This window comes from Aedes albopictus, chromosome 2 (assembly GCF_035046485.1).
Source record: "Aedes albopictus strain Foshan chromosome 2, AalbF5, whole genome shotgun sequence".
NCBI classification, from domain to species: domain Eukaryota; kingdom Metazoa; phylum Arthropoda; class Insecta; order Diptera; family Culicidae; genus Aedes; species Aedes albopictus.
Window position 1 is genome coordinate 409,489,073 of NC_085137.1, and position 25,320 is coordinate 409,514,392.

Here is a 25,320-nt window from a genome sequence, read left to right on the forward strand (position 1 = left end):
AAAAAAAACATAGAATTATTCAGCCAAGGATCAACACAGGGTATTACTGCGTTAAGAATTAAAATTCCTCCTGAAGATAAGACAGCTGAAGACAAACAGCATTTTTGAACCGTTGGAAATCAAATTTTATACCAAATTGCGTATTTGACAAAACAAATGAATTGATTTTCTCTAAACGAAATCATCAAATTTTTGCTGTTGATTTCATTAAGAATATTGAACTACAGCCACCTCGATTGGCGCTGCAAAATGGTCCATCTAAACGCAGTTATTATTCTATTCATATTAGTCACAAGTCACACAGATTTTGTTCGACAAATTTTAACACAAAGTTAAATAAAAGTCAAAAACTGGAAATTGAAAATGCCAGTTTGGAGCAAAATTGATCAGCATACAATTGAACATCGGAAAAAAAAAGAAAATTTACTTATCCACTTATTGATCTTCTGGATCCGAAGAACGCGCCAAATTTCTTACAACTATTGAATAAGACTGACAAAAAGCAAATTAATTTCAAAATTTCCCCTTTCAACGCCTTAAGGTAGGCAATTTCCTGTGAAATAAGCGAATTCTACCACAATAAATTACTTTTTCATCGGAAAAAATAAACTATTGAAACTGATTTATGTTCAAAATTACTTACTTACTTACTTCAAAATACATTACTTCACAAACAAGGTTCCTCAAAAAATAATGAATCAGAATGTTCATGAGTACATGTTAAGCTAACGAAAAAGTATTGTGAAACATTAAAACAAGCTTAAATAAACTCTTTAATCTAATTTTTGATTTTGTTGATTTGGGGTAACATTGATCACCTAAGTGAACATTGCTCGTTTGTGTATAAAATACCCTTATTTACTAAATTTGAGGTCTCTGATTTCAAATATATTTTCCAAATTCTTACAAGTTATGTACTTTTTGAGTTCTGTTAAGATTAAAATCTCCCAAACCGAGAATAATGCCTAAAGATAGGCAATAGCTTAAAAGATTTGATAGCCTTCTTTAAATAAATCGTATAATTTATTACAAAAAAGCACTGTCATACAAGTTTCGTTTATTAAATCCAACTCTAGGATATCATATTGAAGGTAAACAGTGATTTTTAACCTCATATCGTAAGTGGTACTCATGTTAAGCATGAATGTTTGACAATGTATCTCATTGCGTTACGAAATACAGTTAAGGGAAAATCGAGTTATTTCATTGTTAATGAAATTCAATTTTCATAAATTACATGTCATTTATTAGCTGAATAATAGCAGATTATGAAATACAATTCGAGAGCAGAAACTGATTCAATGACAAATGCTTATCAGAACATTTCATGATGTCGGTCAAGCCGATCAATGTTACCCCGTTTTACGGTACTCTAAGTGGCGGATCTCCCAATATGGAACTACAATTTAGCGCCTGACTGATCAATTTGACCCCGGTTTACGGTACCAACACCATTAACCTAAAAATGAAACGGTTGGTACGATTGTCCCCACTTCTTCAATCATCGAATTAAAAAATATGCTTTGATGGATTGGCAGATGTTGTACAGTTTTAAATTCAAATTTCTAATCGCTTTGTTTTTGTAGATATTTATATGAGAATTTATCTGCCAAATTGGCCTTATGTTGCATACAATTCAGACAATTGAACGCTTTTACCCCAACAACATTAGTCTTCATGGTATTATGAGCATTTGAACCGTATTTGTCACACATTGTCCACATTCTCTGCTCTTCTAGTCTTCTAAGCCATAATATTCACAAGAGTCTGGAAGCTTTTAATGAATCTCTTGTTGGAACAGCTATTAAACGAACGAATCATTCATACTTCTCTTCCTTCCTTTCTTCACTTGTGTCTATACGTTATTAGCTCCTCATCTAATGCGATGTAAGAAGGAATGAAATACACTCTATAGCCGATTCAAGTACCTATGCTGAGTTCGTTATGCCTCTCGGTCGTTGAAAATAAATTAAATTCGTGCCGCTTCAGTCATTGATTTTTGCTCATAATTCGCACTCACTATAGACGTTGGTATGTATTATAACGAGATTCGACTTGATTCGGGTTCAGATCCACTCAGGCAAACTCGTTCACGAGGTGGTGGTGATTAGTCTGGGAAGTTTTTGAACTTGCAAATTGAATGGCATGCTTCGAAAATTGGGGAACAAAGTTTCCTAAAGAATGCCAAAAATTTAAGACTATATAATCAAGTGAATCATACATTTTCATCAAGAAGATCAATAATTGATGACCCGCACAGCTGCCGTTCGGTTCTCACAAAGCCAAAGAAAGAATGTGACGCAAGTGGAATTTTTACCAAGGCCAACTCCCCAGCTCATTTCGACGAAAACGAGCTTCTTCACCTGAAGAGGAGAGTCTGAATGGGAAAGCCATCGAGAAACGGCAAGAGATGATCGATGTACTTCCACACAGCACCACTTCAGCACACGAGAGCGTGAGAGATCTGAACAACTGATCTACAGCAAACTAATACCTCACTTTTCGTATCACATACACACTCCAGCTTTACACGCCGTACTTGATGCCGCAGTCCTGGTAGTAGCCAACGTGCGATCGGTAGTGCCCCAGGTGACTCAGGTTGCCGGCGGCGGTTAGGTGTCCGGCTGCGGCGGCGGCCGCCACCGCTGCACTGCTGCTGGCCGATCCGGGAATCACCGGTGGACTGGCCGAGGTGATACTATTGCTGGGGCTGCCCGTATCCATTTGGCAGTTGGTTTGACTATGCTCGAACACCATGTCCCGGAATCCGGCGGAGGCGGGTGTGGATGTTGGGATGGTTGGGGTGGATCCACTTCCTCCTGAGGTGTTTCCTATCGATTCTGGCGGGGTTTCCGGGGTGTACCAACCACCGTGGTGGGGCGGATGATGGGCGGAGGTGTGATGGTGACGTAGCTGACCCGAGGTCGCCACCAGATTGTCCTCGTTGAAGTGGTACGGATAGGAAGTGTGGTGCAGCCGAGGGCTGTAGACGTTCATGAGGGAGTCTACGGAGAAACCGTGATCGCTGGCTGACAGGTGATTCATCTGAGTGGCGAGCGAATCGTGGCAGGTGTTGAGGATGGTTGGAGCGAGACTATCTTTGACCATGCACTGTGTGGCCAGGTCAAGTCCCGGTTCTCGTTTGAACTGGTGAGAAAGTTGCTTGCCGTCTAAGTGATGACCTGTTCCCATGATCTTGATCGGCTTGATGTCACCCATTTTGTCCTCCAGCATCATTGTTTGTCGCTTGATCATTTCCTCCTTTTCCTTGAGAGCGTCCTTCTTCTTGAACCGCCTTCTTCGTCTAAGGAATGATCCATTATCGAACATATTATACGAATCGGGATCCAGCGTCCAGTAACTTCCCTTTCCGGGTTTCTTGTCATCCCGTGCTACTTTGACGAAACACTCGTTCAAGCTTAGGTTGTGCCTAATGGAGTTCTGCCAACCTTGCTTGTTGTCCCGGTAGTAAGGAAAACGTTCCATGATGTACTGATATATTCCGTTGAGAGTAACTTTTTTCTCCGGTGCCTGCTGGATGGCCATCGCGATCAACGCAATGTACGAATACGGTGGCTTAACCATCTCCTTATTCTGATGGGGAGCAGCCAGGGCATACGCTGATCCTGCATAGGTATACCGCGAGTATTGATCGTAGGTGTAGTGATGAGCTGGCGCCATGGTCCCCGTATTGGTCGGGTAACCCGGCTGTGTGTGGCCATAATGCCGCGAGAATGTATTCTGATCCGTAAACAGGGTATGCATCTTCAATGTTCTTCACCGTAAACAATCTGCCACTAAAGAAGTCGCGTGTCTCCACAGTCCACTTGCCACGTTTGTTTTCAATTTAAACAACTGAATTTGTTATTCCGAACAATATTATCTTCCACAACAAATATGTGCAAATATTTTTTTCGTTAAACTCTTCTCCGCAGGTCAGACGGGGGTTCGCCCGGCGCTCACTGTCACTAATCGTCTTGCTTCCAATAATAATAAAAACCCGGAGCATTTACGAAAAAGGCGAGACGGTCGAAGGTAAATATCACACCGACATTGTTTTCAATCAAAATTTCACTTTATTATCATAAATAACAAAAAACACATCCACCATCGGTGCGGTACCGACACTAACTGGTTGTGGCTCGTCCTCTGGCCGGGTGTTCCTGGATCGAAAATTGGGCGCACAAACACACGGCGGCACTACGAGCGGGCGCGAGCGAGCACAAAACTTGCTATTGCAGCGACGGGTTCCAACGATAAAATAACATATCAACACATTCGGACGGCCAAAAATATACAAAAACAGTTGGGACCGATTAGCGAGTACTACTAGAGGCCGCAACAACGACGGGACCGACGATGATGATGATTTTCCTCACTTCTTGCTGCGACTACACTGATTTAACGAAGCGCAGCAACCAGTGAGCAGCAGTAAAAACAGACTTCTACGCATACAAACACCAACACACACAACCCGACCGGCCAATGCTGCAAGTGTACCATGGTAACGGCTGAGAACGTGCAATACTGCTGCCTCACTCTCTCCAATCACCGAGCGCCATGCCACGCAACGACAAGCGAGACAGCCTGCCATTCATTCATGCCTTCGTCCAGTGGGGGTTGAACGAACGATGATTGCTTGGTTCCGCTTTTGTTGTCTCTCTTCAACGCCTACTGATCCCGAGCACCGTATCGCTCTACCTGTCAAACCTGACCGCGAGCGAGACGGTTAGCCCTGCCCCTTTTACGAACCTCTGCAGTGCACTGGAACCAGAACAGGACGGGGGAATTTCCACAGGCTCTCACGCACACACCTTCCGCCGGATCCGGTGTTCTTTTCGTTCACCATTGAATGACGAGGTCAGTCGACTATGACGACGACTGAAAAGTGCAATTTGCTATGGCTACCTCCGAGACAAGATAACCTCCCCTCGCTCGGCGTGCAAAACTTCTTCCATCGTTGTCGCCATCATATCAGTCAGACTTTTTTCACCGACTCTCTTCTGCCATCATCCTAGTATTTATTTTCGCTATAATCACTAGAATAATATTATTTTATTATTTCAGCTTTTTATGTCGTTCCTCTACCGCTTCATTTTTTGCCTACATTCACTCTCACACACGTGATTGCACGATCCGGAACGCCACCGACGCTCATTTCATCCAACTGAAGCTGAGGGACGCAATTTACCTTTTTCTTTCTCGTGACACTATCCAATATCGACTCGATCGAATAAAAATCGCAGCAACCCGCTGCTCAGCAAAATAAAACATCACATTGTACCTGGATGAGTTTGGACCATTTGGGCCCAACGGAGCAAGCGTCCGCTGACACAGCAGGCGAGGAAGGCAAAACAAAAATTGTAGGAATTGTTTTAATAAATAAACACTGCCGATCGACCGACTGCGGACCACACCGCTACTAAACCAAACCGCAGACTAACAAGCAATATGGTGGCAACGAAGAAGGTGGCGTGGCGTGGTACCACCACCTCTCCCCGATCCCCGCAGCTATAACTAGTATAGTAGGCGGAGGCGGTGGCCAATTAAAATACTTTAACAACACATTAGAGTTGACAAACTGATAAATATGTAAACAAACCGGAGCCCGTTTATTTATTTACCGTTTATTCCACGGGGATGCTACGGTGATCTGATTTTGTTGCCGCATATCATGCGCAACCAGTGCTCACTAATACCAACATTTACTCAATACAGCAGTGGGAGGAAATAAGGAAAAACGCACTTTGGCGAACAAAGTTTGCGAAAAGAGCTCCACCTAGGTGTTGTGTGTCTTTTCCCAAGCAATTCTCACTCTCTGTAGGAACTTTACCTAAACATCGACACTCTGAAATTGAAAATTATCAATTGATGCCGCTTTTTCATGATCAACAGTTTTTATGAGATCTAATGTGATATAAGCGTTTTGCACCGATATCCCTCGTAAAAAAGGTAAACATCCCAATTTCACGACTGTGTTGGTGAATATTTTGGCTGGAGCATAAATTTATGCTCCACGTAAGGAGGCACAATCCAACCTGTCAAACTCCATAGTGAAAAAATAGGTTGCCGTCCCCTTGGTTTATTCCGTTCGCCGAGGTGAACGTCAGATTTTTTTTCCTTCGTATGTTGTTCTTTCTTGTTTTTCATTGCGTAGAAGTGATATTGACAAGTTATCTACATATCAACGTGCTTGTATACAAATTATTTCGGATGAATGGGGCACACTTTCTTGCGTTTTGTTTGGGAAATCTGACAGCACCAATTGGGATTTGATACATACAAAATGATGAAATAACGAGATCGAGTCTCGGGTATGTAGGATCAACTGGGTGTAAGTGTGCTGGAAAGGCTATATGTTCACTCCAAAAATGACTTTTTGATAGAAGGCCCGGAGTGTTGAGTCACATATACCAATCAACTCCGCTCGATGAATTGAGGTGATGTCTGTGTGTGTGTATGTGTGTGTACAAAACAAACTCACATCACTTTTTGATAGTTAACCTCAACCGATTTTTATGACCGATGGTACATTCGACGCGGAATCTGGTCACATTGTTTCCTATTGAAAATGGTTCGGATCGGTCCAGCCGTTCCGGAGTTATGACCATTTAGGTGTTCCGGATAAGTACCCCAGGAAAGGGTCAGACATGAAAATGTTACAAACCCATGCATGCGACCCATCAAACTGCGGCATTTTCGATAACCTGATGAAAGGTAAGTAGCAAAATAGTTTCAGACCATATCTGAACCGGTAATGTTCCGGAACCGGTTCCTGGTGTCCTGCCGGAAGTGGCCAAATAAAAAAGTGAACCAAAGTCATGCATGCGACACATCTAAGAGCTGCTTTTTCGATAAACAGGTGAAAGGTAAGCAGCAAAGATTGGATCGCAGTAAGCAGCGCTTGAAAAAGGACGTTGAAAATTGCTCCCGTCATTTTTTACCAAACTCATGGATAATGTATTTTCGCAATGTTCAGATTATTCTTCAAGTAAGTTGCTCAGTAGTGAAAATAAGTGTGTCGGAACGTTGGAGTCACAAGGACAATAGGATTCCCGAAGATCAGAATCGCCCACTTTCAAGAGCTCCAGAATGTGTTTCAAGATATCTTCGCCAACTTCCTGGTATAACAAGCGCTACAGGAGGAACCGGTTTCCAAACGGTGTCTCGGACCTGACTGCAAGTATGCTGATGTTACTAGTGGCCAGATTTCCAGGCGAAGTTCTTCCACGGTACAACGTTTTCTGGCATCCGGACGAGTGCGCTGTAGGTAGCTTTTAAGTCATAGGAGCATGATTCGACGCTTCAATCTATGGTAAGAACAATGCAATTTATTTGTACTTCCCGATGTGAACAGTGCATTACAACGTAAGATCTACAATACGGTAAACTAAGAATTGTTGCACAGTCCAGGGACTAGCCTCATCCATTGAGCTGTTTAATCCTTCCCTTCTTACAACACAACTGAGAACGACTATTATTTCTATGCCAAGAAAGCGTTTCCCGGAAAAATGCTTGAACAAAAGTTATTGCAAATTGGCCAAATTTTTCGAAATCAACGTAAAACAATAGTTGTGAATGAAAAGTTTTTTTTTATCAATTTAACAAGTTCAATTTGATTTCGATGCTGACTGGGATCATGTGCTTGCTTTAATAGATCTTTCAACTGTCATAACGTAAGGATGAAGGTTGCATGCTCTTTCCAGATACAATATTGGTGAGATCCATCTGATTTTTGTGTACTATGCTGTCGTGTGCAGCTATTGTTATCCCATGTTCTATGGCAATTCCTATTAACATACTTGCTACAAGAATCGCTACCATTGCATTGTTTATTTATGAATTCGGCAGACTAGCGTATTCGCATATACATTTTTGTTTTTCCATAATGCTAATATACATACATTTGAAATTATGGTTAATTAAGCAGATTATATTCATATTTTTGTGCCTTAATTATATGTACTGTTAAAATCATACTCAATTCCTGACCATTCTTTTACCAAATTCCTTATTCCTTTCTATTTTTGAGGGCGTGAGTCGCTGACATCTTGATAAATAGTTATCCCTTCTCCACTATCCCTTCCCATCCACATAACGTGTTTCTTATCGTTTCAGAGAGCGACCAATGGCGCTTAAGCCTAGGCTTATTAGCCAGGACACATGGTCCAAATGCCTGTGCCCCATCCCGGAATCAAAAAGGCCCATGGAGTGACAAAATTTCTTAGCTATGTCACTCCCAACGTTGGTGTTATATATACTGTATACTAAAACACTTTCACTCACTCCAACATATCTACATGATTTATTCAAATACACTTACACCATCTGAATCTTTTCGCATCACTCGCTTATAGTGATTCCTAAATCACCCCATTCCAAATATCCAACTCCTTGACACCTATGGGAGTGTCGGTGAGTCGCTGACCTCTTGTAAAGTAGGTGTCATATCATCACATCCTTTCCTATCCTCGTAACGGAGAAGATGGGCGTGGCCGGCAATGGAAGTTCTCATGTCTTTTTTACTTCAACCTTTGATTGGATAGCTGTTCCTTCCCAAATAGCATTCCATAAGCAATTAGAATAGGAGTATTAAAGTTTTAACATGACAACTTTCAGTATGCAATCTACGAATTACTCCGTTACCACGCAACGCAACGCAACGCAAACAGGTGAAAGGTAAGCAGCAAAATAGTTTCAGGCCATATCGGAACCGGTTGTGTTCCGGAACCGGTTCCGATGTCCCACTGGATGCGGCCAATTAAAAAAAGTGAGCCAAACCCAGGCATGCGACATATCAAATAGCTGCTTTTTCGATAACTAGGTGTACGGTAAGCAGGAAAATATTTCAGACTATATCCGAACCGGTTGTGTTCCTGAACCGGTTCCATGTGTCCCGCCGGAAGTGACCAATTAAAAAACTTAACCAAACCTATGCATGCGACACATCAAACAGCGGCTTTTTCGATAACCAGATGAACGGTAAGCAGGAAAATAGTTTCAGACCATATCTTAACCGCTTGTATATGAAACTGACGAAGTTGGAGGGCTGAATCCAGCTGAAAGCGTTGGATGTTTCCAAAGAATAGTAAGTCGAAACGCGTCGCGCCAAACATGCTGTTTCAGTTACTTGACACCGAAAATTGCCAACAAATCACATAATAACATATGTGAACCGGTTGTGTTCCGGAACCGGTTCCAAGTGTCCCTCCGGAAGTGGCCATTTAAAAAAGTGAACCAAACCCATGCATGCGAAATATCAAATCATCAAAAATTTTCGATAACCAGATAAACGGTCAGCAAGAAAATAATCTTCAGCGTTACAGAATCAGGATTGCTTCGCTGAAATTACGAAGGTGAACAAATTCGAAGCAAGCAGTTTATATGCGTAAAAGAACCAAATCTTGACAAAGCTATACACTGAACGGCGGCTTGCGGTGAAAATTACTATTCTGAGGGTCAATTTGTGCAGACTGTTTTTCGTTTCAATTCAACAGAATTAGGGTCTGGGACCATTTGGGCATGAGGACCTATTTTGGGCACTTGTTGCTTTAAATCAGTTGACTCCAATCCAATTGACTTGAAATTTTGTACATGGCGAGATACTGTAAACATCTTGTCGTGTTCCAGAAATCAAGTCAATTGGCTCAAAATTGATTTAGTTATAGCAGCAAGTGCCCAAAATAGGTCTCCCTGCCCAAATGGTCCCAGACCCTATGTTTTCAATTCTACCATGGATTCGATTTTCAATTAAAAAAGGTTTCTGTTGGCAACCGGATTCGAACCAAGAACCTTGACATCACCAGGCTCGCACGCTACTACTCGGCTATCGAACCGGTTGATGTGAGAAGAAACAAAACGCACACAAGAAGCGTTGGTGGGTCGATGATCATGTTTTGCCATGGTAAATTTAAAAACATTAAATAAAAAGAAAATCGCGTTAAGTACTGTTCTTTTGAATTTCACTAAGAATTTGCATCCTTTGACAGATACGTATTTCGGCCTCAACTGTAAGGTCGTCTTCAGTGCCTTGTACTTGACTCGACTCAAGTACAAGTCGAGTCAAGTACAAGACACTGAAGACGACCTTATAGTTGAGGTCGAAATACGTATCTGTCAAAGGATGCAAATTCTTAGTGGAATTCAAAGGAACAGTACTTAACGCGATTTTCTTTTTATTTACAGATATTCCCCTAAAAAGCCCAGGGTAATCATCATTAAAAACATTGTTATGCTTGTCATTACTACAAGCCGCCTTTCAGTGTAGGGATCTCGTCAAATCACATAATTTTAGATTCCTGAGGCGTTATTATACAGTAGGATGGATCAACTTTGTATGAGAAAATTTGAATTTGATCGCTTCTGTTTAATACTTACCTGTTGTTTGTCGAACTGTTAGTCCTACGTCATTTAAATGAAATTTGTGAAAACTGTAAATATTGTAAATACCTACCTGTTAGACCTAATTAATCATTAAACATAAAAAAACACAAATCACCTGTAAAACACAAACATATACTCACCCAATACTTACCATTTTTTACCATACACGCACCCACTGTGCACCGAAACATAACTGTTATACACTAGGAACAATAATGTATGTATGTGTAATGTGTACCCAAAAACGTAAATATAAACAGAAGTAAAACGACCGTCGCGCATATCAGTCGACCCGTTCGTTGTCCGTCCCAAATCGCGAGTTTTTATTAAAACAAATTCCGAATCCCACAATTTGAGGGTTCATGTTCGCGCGATAGTGTTGTGTTGGGGGGCAGAAATTCAATTCCGCAAACGGAATCAATCGAAGGCGGTGTGAAGATAGTGGAAGAAAGGCGAAGTGTTTTCATGGGAAGAAAAGTAGCCGTAGTCAAACGGCGAGTGCTTGAACAAATTTATGGTCCTTCGAACCGGATCACGGTGAACAGAAACAGCCAAGTGATGAGTGATTTGTAAATGGCCAAATAGTGCGCGAAAGTGTTGTAGCGTCCCCGGGGAAGATTAATGCCATCTTGTTCTAAAGTGAACACAGTCAGTGGTTAGATCGCAACAAACCATATCTGTGAACAAACCCGTCCATTGAGAAGTGTACAGTGCGAGCAAGTGTGTGTGACTCAGCCTACAATCAGCTGTGCGATCGTCGTCACGATCGTTTTTTGTTTTGGTCAGCCACTTGCATATGCAACTAGGCGCGGTGTGCAAGAACGGAAATTTTGTGCGACAAAATTATTGAGTGAAAAGTTTGTTGCGATTTAATTGAAAATTGAAAGTTGATACGAGAAAGAACAAGAAAGTGAAATAATAACCGGTTGTGACGCTACAAAGGGAAAAATGGCCGAAGAACTGCAGAAGAAGAAATCGAACATCATCGATTCGCTGGCGTTGTTGGAGCGATACGTCAAGGAGTATGAAGCAGAACCGAAGCAAATTGGGCTAGTGGAGGCGTGGGCGAAGCGGTTGGAGAAGCTGTACGACCAGTACCACGAAATCGCAGTGCAGTTGGAGCTGCTGTCAACCGAAGATCACCCTATCGACCTGAAGCAAGAGCGGATGAAAGTGGACGGAAAATACTACGCGCTCTCTGCCTTCTGTCTGAGTAAGTTGTCCAAATCTTCTACTTCCTCTGCTAGCAAACAGACTCCGTCAGGTCAGTCTTTGCGAGTTAAGCTACCAGAGCTGAATCTGCCAAAGTTCAGCGGAAAACTCGAAGACTGGTGCGTTTTCCGGGATTCCTTCGAGTCAGCGATCGGCAGCCGGACTGATATAAGCGCTGTAGAGAAATTGCAGTACCTGAAGGGAGTCGTGCAGGGAGAAGCGGCTCGTATTTTGGATCCGATCAAGATAAGCGAGCAGGGATATAAGGATGCTTGGAGAACCCTCCGGCTTCGCTTCGAGAACAAGCGGCAGTTGGTCAAATGCCACATAAAGACCCTCTTCGACACTCCGGCGATGAAGCGCGAATCCGCAGAGGAGCTGCTAGCACTCGTGGACCGATTTGAGCAGCAACTTTCGGTGCTGAAGAGCTTGGGTGAACCGGCAGACAAATGGAGTTCTCTGCTGGTTTATCAACTGTCCATCCGTCTCGATCAACACACGCATCGGGAGTGGGAAAGTTATTGCACCAAGCTCGACTCAGAGAACATCGCCTCCGTCCTGGGTGGAATCACTGATAAAACCGACGATTCCACCGGAGAAGAAACAACCACCATGCCTTCGTACATCAAAATGGTCAACTTCTTGCAAAACTACGCTCGAGTGTTGATCGCAGTTTCCCCAGCAACGCCATCACCACCGCCCCCGTCCCGCTTCAAGCCCAAGTCGTCGAAACCTGTGGCATTCCCTGCGGCAGCATCAACAGCATCGTCTAGCAGTTCATCCGCTTCAGCTTCCGCCGTCGGGAAACCGACTCCGCCGTGCGAGAAGTGCGGCCAGGATCACTACCTCTACCACTGTCCAGACTTCCGGAAACTCAACGTGAGTCAGCGAACAGATTTGGTAAGACAGAAACACCTCTGCATGAATTGCTTGCGATCAAGTTCCCACTTTGCCCGGAATTGCTCCGGCCAGCGATGCCGGGTGTGTTCCAAGAAGCACCACACACTGCTTCACACTACTGTTGATGCACAATCCTCTTCTGGTGGTCAAACCTCCGGGTCTGCACAGCAAGGTCCCCAAGTTCCCCCTCAGTCGTCTTCGCAAACTCAGTCCGCTTCGCTTGCTTCCATCCAACAGCAGCTCCCCTCTACCAGTACCGCCAATCAAGCTAATGTTCAGAGCGCTTCCGGCACGCCTCAATATGCTCTCGTCACACATTCCAAGGAGGTGTGTCCGGAAACCGTTTTCTTGCCTACCGCGCTCGTGAACATCCGAGATGGTAGGGGCCGCATCAAAGTTGCACGTTGTTTGTTGGACTGTGCGTCTCAACGCAATTTCATTTCTGGAGCACTTTGTGAACGACTGCAGCTTCCTCGTACGCGTCTACCGCAAGCAATCGCCATTAGCGGAATAGGGAACACGTCCGCCTCTGTCGAATACCAAACCACCGTAACGCTGATGTCTCGAGTTGCGCCGTTCTCGCTGAACAGTACCATGTTGGTGCTCCCGTCTATAACTGTGAAGCTGCCACAATCCACGGTGGATACTTGTCACTGGTCAATCCCTCCACACATCGATCTCGCCGACCCCACCTTCGCGGTATCCGGCAACATCGATATTATTCTGGGCGCCGCACATTTCTTCCAAATTCTTCGTTACGGACGAATAAATCTCGGGGATCATCTTCCGCTGCTGCAGAATACGGAGTTCGGATGGGTCATATCCGGAGAATGCCTATTGGATGGTCACGATCACGCGGATCCTCGCTACTGTAGATTCAGCAATCCGTGTATCATCGAGGAGCTGGTCAACCGTTTTTGGCAGCTCGAAGAAGTCCAAGACAACCGAGGCTGGTCTCCGTCCGAACGGTTCTGCGAGGAACACTTCGTCCAGAATACCACGAGAAACGCAGAAGGTCGCTACGTCGTGAAGCTACCCAAGCGTGAAGAACTCCTCATGCAGCTGAAGGACAACCGGTACAACGCAACCCGTCGTTTCTATTCCCTTGAACGGTCGTTGGAGGCAAACCCAGAGAAGAAGCGAATGTACCACCAGTTTATCGAAGAGTACGTGCGGCTTCATCATATGCGGGAGATCGGCCCTGATGAAGCGGATGACCAGCCACAATACTTCCTGCCGCACCATGCCGTCATGAAGCTTGACAGTTCCACAACCAAGCTCCGTACCGTTTTCGACGCTTCGTGCCGCTCAAAGTCAGGGCTTTCGTTGAATGACGTTCTACTTCCTGGTCCTACCATTCAGGACTCCCTGGTCAAGATCATCATGCGCTTCAGGTTCCACCAGTTCGTTGTCTCTGCCGACATCGAGAAGATGTTCCGGCAAATCCTGGTTCACCCATCGGACCAACCGTTGCAGCGAATCGTATGGCGCGATGATCCCGATTCTCCATTGAAGACGTTCCAGCTGTGCACCGTCACATACGGCACCAACAGCGCACCGTTCCTATCGACCAGGGTGCTTCAGAAGCTTGCAGACGATGAAGAAGCACAATTTCCACTGGCCGCTCCATTCCTCCGTGATGACTTCTACGTCGACAATCTCCTTTCTGGTTCTGATGACGAAAGCTCTCTCGCCGTGGCCTGTGAACAGCTCATCACAATGCTCGCTTCAGCAGGTATTACTCTCCGTCAATGGTCGTCAAACAGTCAAGCCGTTCTCGACACCATCCCGCCGGAGCTCCGAGATACTAGCACACTCCGAGATCTGGACCACGACGCTTCTGTAACCACACTTGGTCTGCGATGGGAACCGTCAACCGACTTCCTACTATTCAAGCCACCGCACTGGGTTGAATTCCCGGTGTTAAGCAAACGAGCACTGGCGTCGCAGATCAGCAGTCTGTTCGACCCGCTAGGATTTGCATGCCCGACGATTGCGAAAGCGAAGATGAAGCTCCAAACCCTTTGGAGACTACAACTCGATTGGGATTCACCCGTACCAGACGGGTTCGCACGTGACTGGGAAGAATTCAAGCAGAAACTTTCCGGTTTCGATTTACTCCGAATCCCACGACACGTTCTTCGTCCCAACTATCGACGGCTGGAGCTTCATGGGTTCAGCGATGCTTCACAGCTGGGGTACGGAGCATGCGTGTATATCCGTTCGACCCACGGCCAGGAACACCACACAGTTCGCCTACTCGTTGCAAAATCCAAAGTCGCGCCAATCAACATTAAGACCATCCCTCGCTTAGAGCTGTGTGCAGCTCTCCTCCTATCGAAGCTACTGGGCCAAGTGCTGGAAAATTTTCGCTATGACGCTCAAATCGTTCTTTGGACGGATTCGACAATCGTCCTGAACTGGATCTCCGGACTCCCGCTCACGTGGGCTCCTTTCGTTGCCAACAGAGTGGCCGAAATTCAAGAGCTGACCAGTCAAGCGACCTGGAATCACGTACCGTCTCAAGACAATCCAGCAGACCTTATCTCGCGAGGAATGGACCTCGATGAGCTCACAGAAAGTGAACTGTGGTGGCATGGACCACAGTGGCTGAATTCCAACCAGCATCAATGGCCAGCGAAATATGTTCCCAAGGCGAACATCGACGACGAAAGAAGGCGAGTGGTTGCCCTACCGGCAATCGAAGAAGTTCACGAAGATCTGATCTTCCGATACTCCAGTCTGCGACATCTACTCCGCATCGGCTCTCTGCTCCGTCGGTTCTGTGAGAACTGTGTACGCCGCAAACACAATCACCCTTTAGTGACTGGACCACTCTCCCCACAAGAAATCGACCGCACTCTTCTCGACCTTCTCCGTCGAGTTCAACGGCAACACTTCAAGGAAGAATACCGTCTGCTCAGCTCTGGTCGACCAGTCAGTCACCGGTCGAAACTTCGTTTTCTCCACCCGGAGATCGTGGATGGTATAATTCGAGTTGGCGGCCGGCTCCACAATGCTAGCATACCGGTTGACGAGAAGCACCCCATCGTTTTGCCGAATAAGCATCGCTTGACTGAGATGATCGCCAGAAGAGAACACGTCAAGACACTTCACGCCGGTCCTAGTTTGCTACTTTCGACACTACGTCAGCGATACTGGCCTCTTGGCGGCCGGAATCTAGTGCGCAGCATCGTCAACCATTGCATGACCTGCGCAAGAACGAAACCGAGGAACCTGGAGCAGTTGATGGGAAATTTACCCCGAGTTCGGGTCAACCAGGCGCACCCATTCGAGAATGTTGGAGTAGATCTCGCTGGCCCAATCTACGTTCGCACCACACTACGGAACACTCGTAACCCGTTCATCAAGGCGTACATAGTCGTTTACGTCTGTCTGGCAACGAAGGCAGTCCACCTAGATCTGGTCACAGATCTGACGAGCGAAGCGTTTATAGCCAGTCTCCGGCGATTCAGCGGACGGAGAGGAATTCCTGCTCATATCTACTGTGACAACGGGACCAACTTCGTTGGAGCACACAGGGAGCTGAAAGAGCTTCGAACACTTTTTGACTCGCAGCAGCATCAGGAGGCGGTAGCAAAGGCATGCGCGGATGATAGAAGTCACTTCCATTTCATTCCGCCACGTTCGCCGACATTCGGCGGCATTTGGGAAGCCTGCGTCAAGTCCGTGAAGCAACTGCTGCGCCGAATTCTTGGAAATGCTCATCTGACCGAAACAGAACTACAAACAGCGCTAATCCAGATTGAGGCCCAACTGAATTCGCGTCCAATAACACCGTTGCCGGTTAGTCCATCTGATGAAATGGTCCTTACTCCTGGCCACTTTCTGATTGGGCGGCCGCTGAACGCAGTCCCTGATCCGAATCTACAGAACGTTCCGGAAAACCGTTTGTCTCGCTGGCAACGTGTTCAGCAACTTACGCAGCACTTCTGGAACCGCTGGCACAGAGAGTATTTGTCAACACTTCAGAATCGGTATCGGTGGACCTCGGAAATGGACAATCTGGTCGTCGGTTCCATTGTCGCTCTGATGGATGAGCGATACCCGCTACAGAAATGGTTACTGGGCCGTATTCTCAGCGTTCACCCTGGCGCGGACGGCCTAGTCCGGGTAGCGACCGTCAAGACAGCTTCCGGAATCACTCAACGAGCCATCGGGAAACTTTGTTTATTGCCGGTGGAGATCGATCCGGCGAGCGTATCGTCGTGCCCAACTCAAGCAAACAACACTGTGTCGCCAGTCGAGGGGACTCCTGGCCCAAGCTCGGGGGAATCGAGCGTGTTCCTGGAGCATCTGTAAAGAGGAACGAAGCCTTCCGTTGGGTCCTTGGACCCAACGGACTGGACTTCGCCCTAGGCAAGTACCAGTTCGTTCCCTTTCCATCCAGAAATTCAGCCGTTCATCCCTTCCAGAATCGCCTAGCTTCCAGAACCATCCAACAAGCCCCCCAAATTTTGTCCATTGCCGGCAAAGGTCGAGTCGGCTAAAGTGTCCTCGTGTCCAATACAAGCAAGCTACAGCAGTCCGTCAGTCGAGAGGACTCCTGGCCCAAGCTCGGGGGAATCGAGCGTGTTCCTGGAGCATCTGTAAAGAGGAACGAAGCCTTCCGTTTGGGTCCTTGGACCCAACGGACTGGACTTCGCCCTAGGCAAGTACCATGTCGTTCCCTTTCCAGCCAGAAACTCAGCCGCTCTTCCTTCTAGGACCATCCAGCTTCCACTAACGTCAACCCGACTACAAGCATTATCAGAAGGCCGGCTCGACGTCCACCATCGGCTGCCGGAGCAACCGTAGAATATTCAAATTTCATTGGCGGCCGGGATGTTTAATACTTACCTGTTGTTTGTCGAACTGTTAGTCCTACGTCATTTAAATGAAATTTGTGAAAACTGTAAATATTGTAAATACCTACCTGTTAGACCTAATTAATCATTAAACATAAAAAAACACAAATCACCTGTAAAACACAAACATATACTCACCCAATACTTACCATTTTTTACCATACACGCACCAACTGTGCACCGAAACATAACTGTTATACACTAGGAACAATAATGTATGTATGTGTAATGTGTACCCAAAAACGTAAATATAAACAGAAGTAAAACGACCGTCGCGCATATCAGTCGACCCGTTCGTTGTCCGTCCCAAATCGCGAGTTTTTATTAAAACAAATTCCGAATCCCACAATTTGAGGGTTCATGTTCGCGCGATAGTGTTGTGTTGGGGGGCAGAAATTCAATTCCGCAAACGGAATCAATCGAAGGCGGTGTGAAGATAGTGGAAGAAAGGCGAAGTGTTTTCATGGGAAGAAAAGTAGCCGTAGTCAAACGGCGAGTGCTTGAACAGCTTCAATCCTCTTTTGTGTCTAAAATACGCACAATTTTGATGCAACTGGATGAGCCCTCGCACTCTGTAACATAGTTGAAATTTGAGTGGGTTTTATATTGGTAAATTTCACTAGCTTGTATTTTTTGTCAGACTGTACGTGAATATATACCCAAAGTTAATAAAATATAGGCTGAAGTGTGCAGAAAAAATGTGTCAAATTGTCTTGATAATGATCGGTATCCAGTGCTAGTGAAGGTGGTCAAGCAGTCAACAGAGGGTTTCGATATTTTTTCAGCTCTGCCTATATGTACGTCGGTATATAAGCCAAAGTTTCCAAATTCTATTACGGCTTTGATAAAATTTTAACTTTCTTTAATAAGGCTGACACAAATTTCGATTTTCTCCTTTGTCCCCTAAGAAAATTTCGGTCGGAATTCAAAATTTTGAGGAAGGGCACAAATAAATAAATCGAGAATTTTTAAAATTTTATGGTAAAATAAGAGTCTCCTAGAAAATTCCTTTAAAAAATCCTATAGGATATATGAGTTAAGCGATTAATTGTTTGGGTATTTATTCATCAAACCATTTATTATTTATCACCTCGGAATTGACGAGTCAACAAACACTGTGACAAAAGAAGAAAAAGAAATTTGTTTCGTTCTAGAGTATTCTCAAGATTCAGGAACACTTCGGCTTACGTCGACGGAAAAATCTTGAGTACATATTCGACGAGAAAGGCACTATCACCACTAGGTGGATTAATATGTTTTTTCATATATCTGAGTATACATCATATGCATGAATAAAATTATACGGTAGTGTGTGTGAGGCATAGGAATAATCATTATGGTTTAGTGCATGAACAAATCAGTTCCTTTTTGAATAAATAGCAAATAAATTTTGGATGGATCTATAGTTATGAAACAAAGTGTATAATACATTAAATGCCTAAAGGTAGGCAATTTATTTCAAAATCGTCTAACTTTCGTAAAAAAAACAGCTTGTTTAGCAACTACGAATTGTACGGTCATCTATGCTCATACTCTATGAGTATTACTCATGCTCATTAGGCGGAATAAATTCTTTGTTGAAATAGGGTGCTCATATTAAAATCGACGCAAAAAAACACTTTTTTTAAAATCATTTTCTGGCGAACACGAAGTCAAACGGAAAATTCTCCAAACGGAAACACCACTGGGTGTTTCGTGTGGTGTCCGTTGTCTTATGTTTGTGATCGTTCAGTCTGTGCAACCTCTGGTTGAAGACGGTGTAGAGTATTTTAATTATAAAAAAATAATTTTAAATAAATATTAAAAATTTAAAAATAATATGTTTGTGTAGTATTATCATAATCACTATGGCCATACAAAGTTCGAGAGACTCAACTTTTTAAATTTGTTCTGTATATTCAAACGACTTTTTTTAGGAAGGCCAAATTACCCCGATTTACCCTGTTGGGTATCAATCAAGTAGGCTAATGATCTTATTCAATAGGGCACTGCATGAAATTCTTTCCTTCTTTTTCACTCTATAGAAATTTTGTAAACAACAAGGCCAAGAAACGTCAAAATCCCATACAAAATTAAAACAATGCAGTGCCCTATTCATCACTAGTTCATAACCTCAGTCGTATCCTCAAAATAGTCGTAACCACTTGTGCGTCATCTCGAATTTGATATATGCCGTCAACGTTCACCAGAATGTGACGCCAGGAAAATGAAAAAGAAAAATGTAACACATAAGAAGAAAAAGACGAAGGATAGAATTATGTACGAATAAGTGTAAAATTGGCTTAAAGTTGAAATTCACATCAATAAAAACAAAAAAATCTATATGACGATAAAGAAGAAGTGAAAATGAAATGACATAATGAGAACAATAAAAAAGAGGAAGTAGTAGCAAAGGTACTGCAAAAAAGTACAACAATATTGCAAGTAGGCATTTACAATGCCTATTTTGTTTTACAAGAAAAAAGATTGAGGAAAAAAAAATATTAAAATACTTTGAATGACATAATTCAGTCGGTTTTGTCTATCATGCATGAGCCTATCATGTTCATCTGCTCTTCATGACCCTCCTATGGAGAACCAAACTGCGCGGGATGATGCAAATGAAGACGAAAATTCTCGGCCATTCCATTAAAATCCAAAAGCGCGTTCAGTCATCAAGCTCGCGACCAAACGAGTGCTTGCTACCGCGCTTAGAGAGCAAATATTTGTCTTGTTCTTAACTCTTGTCGCGATACAAGCCTAAGCTACCGTTAAGTATAGTGTGCAACCGTTGTTTTTCGTACGGATGGCTACCGTATGGGTACTTGCCTACCTATCTAGCTATCTGCAATGGCATTCCATCAAACGGTAGACGGCTTGGTAGACAAGAAGACGTCAAATACTGTCAACCGCCGCGCGGCAGCGCGGCCATGTGTCTCGTCATCGCGCGCCAACAATTTATTCAAATCAATGCAACCGCGTCCGCGTCACATACCTAACGCTGATTGATGGTGTTGATGATGTGATGGCGACCAAAGTTCAAAAGCATTTTCTTCGTCGCTCAAGCAGCCAAAAATGCGCGACAAATTTCGATTGCCTTCCACTTCCTACAGCAAGCAGGTTGGTACCTAGGTGTAGTAGGTAAGTCCTTCATATCAAGCGCAAGTGCGTCTCATCTTTGCAGAGGCGTTGGCCTGCGGATATGCAGTGGATGCTAGCTGATAGCAGTGACGCGACTATTTATTATTCTTCACTTGACGCCTTTGTTCCGCGATGTGGATTGAGTTTCGTGCAACGTTGTTTATGATGGTGAAATTTAGGTTGGATGCGGTTTGGTGATGACCCTACGCTAGGATACCCTACGCATTAGCGTGAGGGATCATTTTTTATGATGATCTCGTATCACTTAATAAATGGAATCGTAGCAGGCTGAGCGCGCGAGCGGCTGCGTTTTTAAAACTGTCACGCGTTTTTTTTTATTTATTTATATGGCCGGCCGAATTGAGAAACGACTGGATGTGCTATGTCTGCCACAAATTTTACCTTGTAAAGTGCTAGAAAATTGATCTTCAATTTCGTCTCGAGAGTACTGGAATTCGTATAATTAGGTGAGTTTGTTCCTGTATATCGTTTTGGTGCCAAACTGTAACGGAGTGTGCATTAGCCTTCTTAGCAGCACCACTCCCATCGATTTTATGTCCAAACACAATTCCACTAAAAAGAAACGGTTAAAAAAAAAAAAAAGGTTGGTACGGTTGTCCCCGTTTCTTCCTTCATTGAATTCAAGAAGATTTGTCAGTCATGTTATTCATAAGTGGATAGCCTGATTGCCTTTATTTTCTGAATAATCATCAAATAGCCTGCACAGTGGGTCTGGCCGTTTTAATATTTGCGTCATATCATCTCTGATATGCTGCAAATATTAATGCTGACAAGAAAACATCAGAAGAAATTTTTATATTTCCAGGATGCTTTTCAATACTGACTGTGCAAGCACTAGAACAGAATAGAATAGAATAGTATATCGTTTTAGTCACTTAACTTTGACAAAACCTATCCTTTGGACCCAACCCACTTGCGTGCGCAGGTTTTTCTTTTCTCTCGCTCATTCTCTTTGATAAAAATAAAAAAGAGCGAGATAAAAGAGGGGGCAAAATGCTCTAAGAGTAGCTTAAATTATGTTCCGCGAGCATTCCCTACAATAAAAATATCCTAAAATTTACAGGTATTGCGACCCATACTTCAAAATACATTGTATGCCAGTGGACACCCAAATAGCAACAAATAGACATACTCATATATAATGAGGTGCAACAGACACAATCGTGAAAGAATAAGGTCGATAAAATGAAAAAAAAAATAAAAGTAGAGCCTGTAGACTTTGAAGGTCCTAATTCCAGAATAGTTTGGAAAGCCTGGAATATCCCATGAATGCACCAAAACCATTACAGCTGTGCACTGAGGCTCCGTCAGCAGTATAGACTACATTCCACGATTTTGTTTTACAACTAAAGCATGATACAGTATGTAGATATCGTAACCCAAACTTCAAAGTGTTTTGTATTTCACGGAATGTCCAACAACCACGATATCAAGATGCTCATAGCATTGCGAGGTCTAATGGACATCAACGTGACTAAATTTCTTGAACAGAGTGAACACAAACGATGGTAGATGTTGTAGATCTTAAGAAAATGAAGTCCAGAGTAGTTTGGATGACCCTGATCACCCAATTCATGTAGGGGTGCTTTGAGGCTTTTTGAGTACCGTAGACTATGTTCTGTGATCATTCATCGTGTATAATATTTGGTTGAGAATGTTGGATTTGTGTCACAAACTTCGGAGTACTTTGGAGGCCTTAGAATAGCTCTGGGATCAAAACTTCAACAGACTATTTACAATGCAGAGTTACCTTTTTTACTTTCGAAACTTCGAATATATTTTAATGAACTCAGATATAATTAAACATTAATTATTTCCAGTTATGTTGTGATTGAATAATATTCATTTTTAATCAATAATCATAATCACTATTCGCAGATAAAATCAAATTTATTTATTTTTATCAATTTATTTGACCATGTATTTTTTTTTTTTTTTTGATCGAGAAAACTACAATTCAAACAACGATGCATGTCAGTCATAGTTGCCGCTTTCGGAATTCAGCAGACTGAGATGAGAGAATTACTTTCAGCATTCGGGAATTGTAGACAAATTTCTATTTAATTTTAAATTCATTGTTTATGTTGTTTATATAATATGACATTGTACAATTTTCATTTTCATATTGCGGGGTTTACACATACACACGGTGGGGTAGCCTAAGGGAGTTAACTGAACTGATCAACATGTTGACTACACTAGTTTACAAAATAAAATAAAAGTCGTAAGCTTCTGTCAACGATCAAAATTTTTTAAGCACAATTTATCGCTGATTTTAAGCCGACCTTCAAAAATTTTGAAGTAGAACAATTTTCGAGTCTTAGCTCCCCAAGTAACCACAGTGCTGAAGTCTTATTGCATGCAGATATACGGTGTATTTAGTGCAATCATTACTTTACATGCAAACTTAACCCTCTAATACCCAAATTTTTGATTTTGATCTAAATATCATTTTTCGTCATCTAAAATCGATTTAAACATGTTTTGGAAGATGATTCTTTTTAATTCACGATTTCGTGAATTTCAGTTTTTGATTTTTCTAATTTTTATTTTTGAACATCCCCACACATTTATATTTTTCCTGGAAGCCTATTTGGGGTATGGATTTTTTGGGATGAAAACATGTTGAGATTTTATGATTATTGTTGAAATATTTTTATTTTAAATTTTTTTCACAGAAGATTTTATTTTCCGTGTAATTTTAAGGAAAATAATTTTAGAGTGTATTCGATTCCCTTGAACTATTAAACAAGGATAGAATGATTTGGGAAAAATTTAAAATATGTTAATTGTAGCGATTCAATACAAAATAAACAATGACTTCTAAAAGGTGACTAAAACATCAATTTTTCAATGATTTTTAAAAAATGTAAATACGCTTTAAAATACACCGAAAACCATTTTGAGATATACAGAACAGTCCTAAATATCAGCCAAAAATATAAAAAAAAATGATTTTCCACGAAACAAAAATTACAAAATGCTCAAACTATACCCCGTTTAAAGGCGGGATTGGGTATTAGAGGGTTAAGGTTGATTTAAAGTGGAAGTGGGCAATTATAGAATCAAATTAAGATTATACTGGTATAATCTTGAAGCAGTCGCATAATTGCCCATTTCCACTTTAAATCAACTTTAAGTTTGCATGTAAAATAATGATTGCTCTAAGTACACCGTATATCTGCATGCAATAAGGCTTCAGCACCGTGGTTACTTGGGTCAATATCGAGTTTTACAACTTTAAAATAAGGAATTTACTTAAAATCAAATATCTTGCGTTTTGTTCAACCAATTTAAAATCTTTTTTCATAAATTAAAAGCTGAATATAATACCATTCGATCATCTTAATGCAGGTTTTGCGTCAGATTGATGAAATGGACGAGTTTTAGGGACGATCTCCTTAAATTTTAGCAAAAATTCCAAAAATATATGGAGAAATGTATTTTTTTTTTCAATAAGAAAAAAGCAATTTAAATTTTTTTTCTCAACGTAAAAAATCAGCTCAATCGGAGCATTGATTACGGAGAATGAGATGTTTGAAGTGAGCGACTTTGCTTATAAATAGAACACAAAACGATTTCAAATCATCAGCCTTGTATGGAAAGTCGAAAAAAATTCCGCTATACCTACTGTATTTTTTTCTTTCGCGTTTTCAAGCACAGGGAATGATTCTACACCAAAAACGATCATCAGCTTACCGAGTTCAAAAATGCTGTAAACTACTGCTACCGAAGGAATTCAGCGATTTTAACTCACCCTGCTACAACAAGTTATCAGCTAGATCATGATGATTAACCTGGGCTTGTTAGGGGAATATCTGTAAATAAAAGAAAATCGGGTTAAGTACGGTTCCTTTGAATTCCACTAAGAATTTGCATCCTTTGACAGATACGTATTTCGACCTCAACTGTAAGGTCGTCTTCAGTGTCTTCAGTGTCTTGTACTTGACTCGACTAGCTAGATCATTCCTATCCGCAAAGATTCTGCAGCCATAGGTAATCCTTGCGCTGATGGTGGGTACACATTCATCATCATCATCATCATCAGGAATCTCAATTTGTTTTCTGGAGCAATCTCAACAGGATTTCTTGACTTAGGATTACTAACTACATCACGAACCTAAGTAATCCCAAGTGATCCTAAGTAATTTCTCTCTGGGTTTTATACATAGTTCGTAACACTTCGTTCATGATTGACAGGAGAAATGTAGAGTTTGTTTTCTTCTTTCTTTTTCTTGACGAAACGTCCCAACTGAGACAAAGCCTGTTTCTCAGTGTTTTATGAACACTTCCACAGTTATTCCATTCCCTGTCTATTCATTTGCATATGTATATCGTGTGGAAAGCACGAAGATACTTATGCCCAAAGAATTCAAGGAAATTTCCATCACGAAAAGTCCTCTAGATCGACCGGGACCCGAACCTGTCATTCTTAGGCCTGAAGTACACATGGTCAAATAGTTGACAAGAAAAGAACTCAAGAAACAGCATCAGTTTGACACTAATGAAAATTCTATCGAATCAAACAAGATGTTTGAGCATTGGTTTCTTTTCGGACAATCAGTATGCAGGGTACTAACAGTTTTAGTATGCACTTAGGATTGGTTCTAACGATATCTTTTGTTTCAACTCTCAATTTTCCACTCCACAATTGAACAATATTTTTATTTTTGCTTACGAATAAAAAATGTTTAAATTTTCTAGGGATTCGCTTTAACTACCTGGAAGCAATACCTACAGTATCAAAAACATTTCACAGAACAGCCTGCTTCAGGAGGGAGTGCATTGAACGGTTAAGCTTGTGTGCACGTAGGCA

The 25,320-nt window shown here is 42.5% G+C and overlaps 1 protein-coding gene across 1 annotated transcript; it reads right to left on the minus strand.

Moving 5' to 3' along the window:
• Positions 1–1,891: 1,891 nt before the first annotated feature.
• Positions 1,892–4,742, minus strand: LOC134287325 (fork head domain-containing protein crocodile). The gene has a single exon (XM_062848968.1). The coding sequence runs from the start codon at positions 3,763–3,765 to the stop codon at positions 2,527–2,529; it is 1,239 nt and encodes a 412-aa protein (XP_062704952.1). The 5' UTR covers positions 3,766–4,742; the 3' UTR covers positions 1,892–2,526.
• Positions 4,743–25,320: the final 20,578 nt, after the last annotated feature.

Bases quoted from the DNA above. Each gene is read 5' to 3' on its own strand.
- LOC134287325 (XM_062848968.1), bottom strand. From the start codon at position 3,765: ATGCATACCCTGTTTACGGATCAGAATACATTCTCGCGGCATTATGGC.